The sequence below is a fragment of the Cyprinodon variegatus genome, unplaced genomic scaffold (genome assembly GCF_000732505.1).
Source record: "Cyprinodon variegatus isolate N-32 unplaced genomic scaffold, C_variegatus-1.0 Scaffold225, whole genome shotgun sequence".
NCBI classification, from domain to species: domain Eukaryota; kingdom Metazoa; phylum Chordata; class Actinopteri; order Cyprinodontiformes; family Cyprinodontidae; genus Cyprinodon; species Cyprinodon variegatus.
In genome coordinates, this window is record NW_015150678.1 from 298755 (window position 1) to 300037 (window position 1283).

General features: G+C 40.5%; 1 protein-coding gene across 3 annotated transcripts in view; it reads left to right on the forward strand.

Moving 5' to 3' along the window:
- usp34 (ubiquitin specific peptidase 34) overlaps positions 1 to 1283 on the forward strand; it is a 91825-nt gene that overhangs the window by 41637 nt on the left and 48905 nt on the right. For all 3 annotated transcript variants that reach the window (XM_015380951.1, XM_015380952.1, XM_015380954.1), the window contains exons 22-24: positions 319 to 432; positions 510 to 609; positions 784 to 946. In XM_015380951.1, coding sequence (XP_015236437.1) covers positions 319 to 432; positions 510 to 609; positions 784 to 946 — 377 coding nt within the window. The remainder of the gene's footprint in view (positions 1 to 318; positions 433 to 509; positions 610 to 783; positions 947 to 1283) is intronic.

Genomic DNA, 1283 nt, shown 5'->3' on the forward strand with positions numbered 1-1283 from the left:
GAGCACATAAGTTTTACTTCTTCCTACTCCTTTTCGCACATGTAATAGAGGTATATTTATTTAGGAAAGAAGGGTACTTTGTTTGTTGTTTTTCTCTCCGATGTTTTGAAACATTGTTTTATTGTTTTTTTGATTTTCTCTTGCATGTTCGAAATAAAGAATAAAAAAAAAAAGAAAACTCAGTTAGGATTAGGTTTTCTCTGCTCTGCACGCTCTCGCAGAATTTTAAGCTTTACTCCAAACAGGTTTTAGTAAAAGGCTGAAAAAACAGAAAGCTTTTCAGTTTGTCCTGATGTATGGCTGGAACTGTGTCCCCAGATGCCTCAGCTGAAACCAGAAACCATCAGCATGACGGGCCTCAACCTCTTTCAGCACCTCTGTAACCTGGCTCGCCTCGCCACCAGCACCCTGGACAGCGCCTCCAGCTGCGAGGTAACGAACGGTGAGCCTGGAAGTTCCCGTTTGGGCTCCAGTGATGCTGATCGCCAGGCGTTTTTATTTTTTTGCAGCTGTGTGGGATGGACCAGCTGTGGGGGATCGCCCTCAGAGCTCAGTCTGCTGACATCTCCCGTGCCGCCATCCAGTATATCAACTCCTACTACATCAACGGTCAGTCAGCTCTTTATGTTGCCGTCACACAGCACTCTAACAAAGACTTCTTCAAATCTGTTTTTGCCCAAAATTTATTTTCAACTTTTATCACTCGTTAAAAAGTGTTTTAATGTTTCTCTCTAGATAATTTTGAAGCTAATCTTTTAACATTCTGCATCTCTGTGTCTGCAGCTGGTAAAACGGGATTGGAGAAGGAGCAGGAGTTCATCAGGAAGTGTATGGAGAGCCTCCTGCTGGCCTCAGCCAACATTGAAAAGGATGCCCACTCCAGCCTGACCAGCATTGAGAGGGGCCTTCTCATGCTCAAAACTCACCTGGAGGCGTTTCGACGAAGGTACAGCGGTCATAAAATTTAGATTTATCTTATTTCATATATTGATTTATGCTATTTACTCACTGAAAAATGTCTTTTACTCTTTCACTTGCAAGGTCACACAATGCTTGAGTAAGGGGTGCTTGTAGACAAGACATACTTCTTCCCATACAGGGTTCCCGTAGGTCCTTAAAAAGTCTTAAAAGGCATTGAATTCTTCAAAATAAAACTAAGGCCTTATTGGTATTAAAATGTCTTAAATCAGTCTTTCGTAGGTCTTAATTTTTAAAACATCATAAATAGGATTATTTTTATTACGATTTATTTTTGTAATCTTAATAAAACATTGAATTTTGTT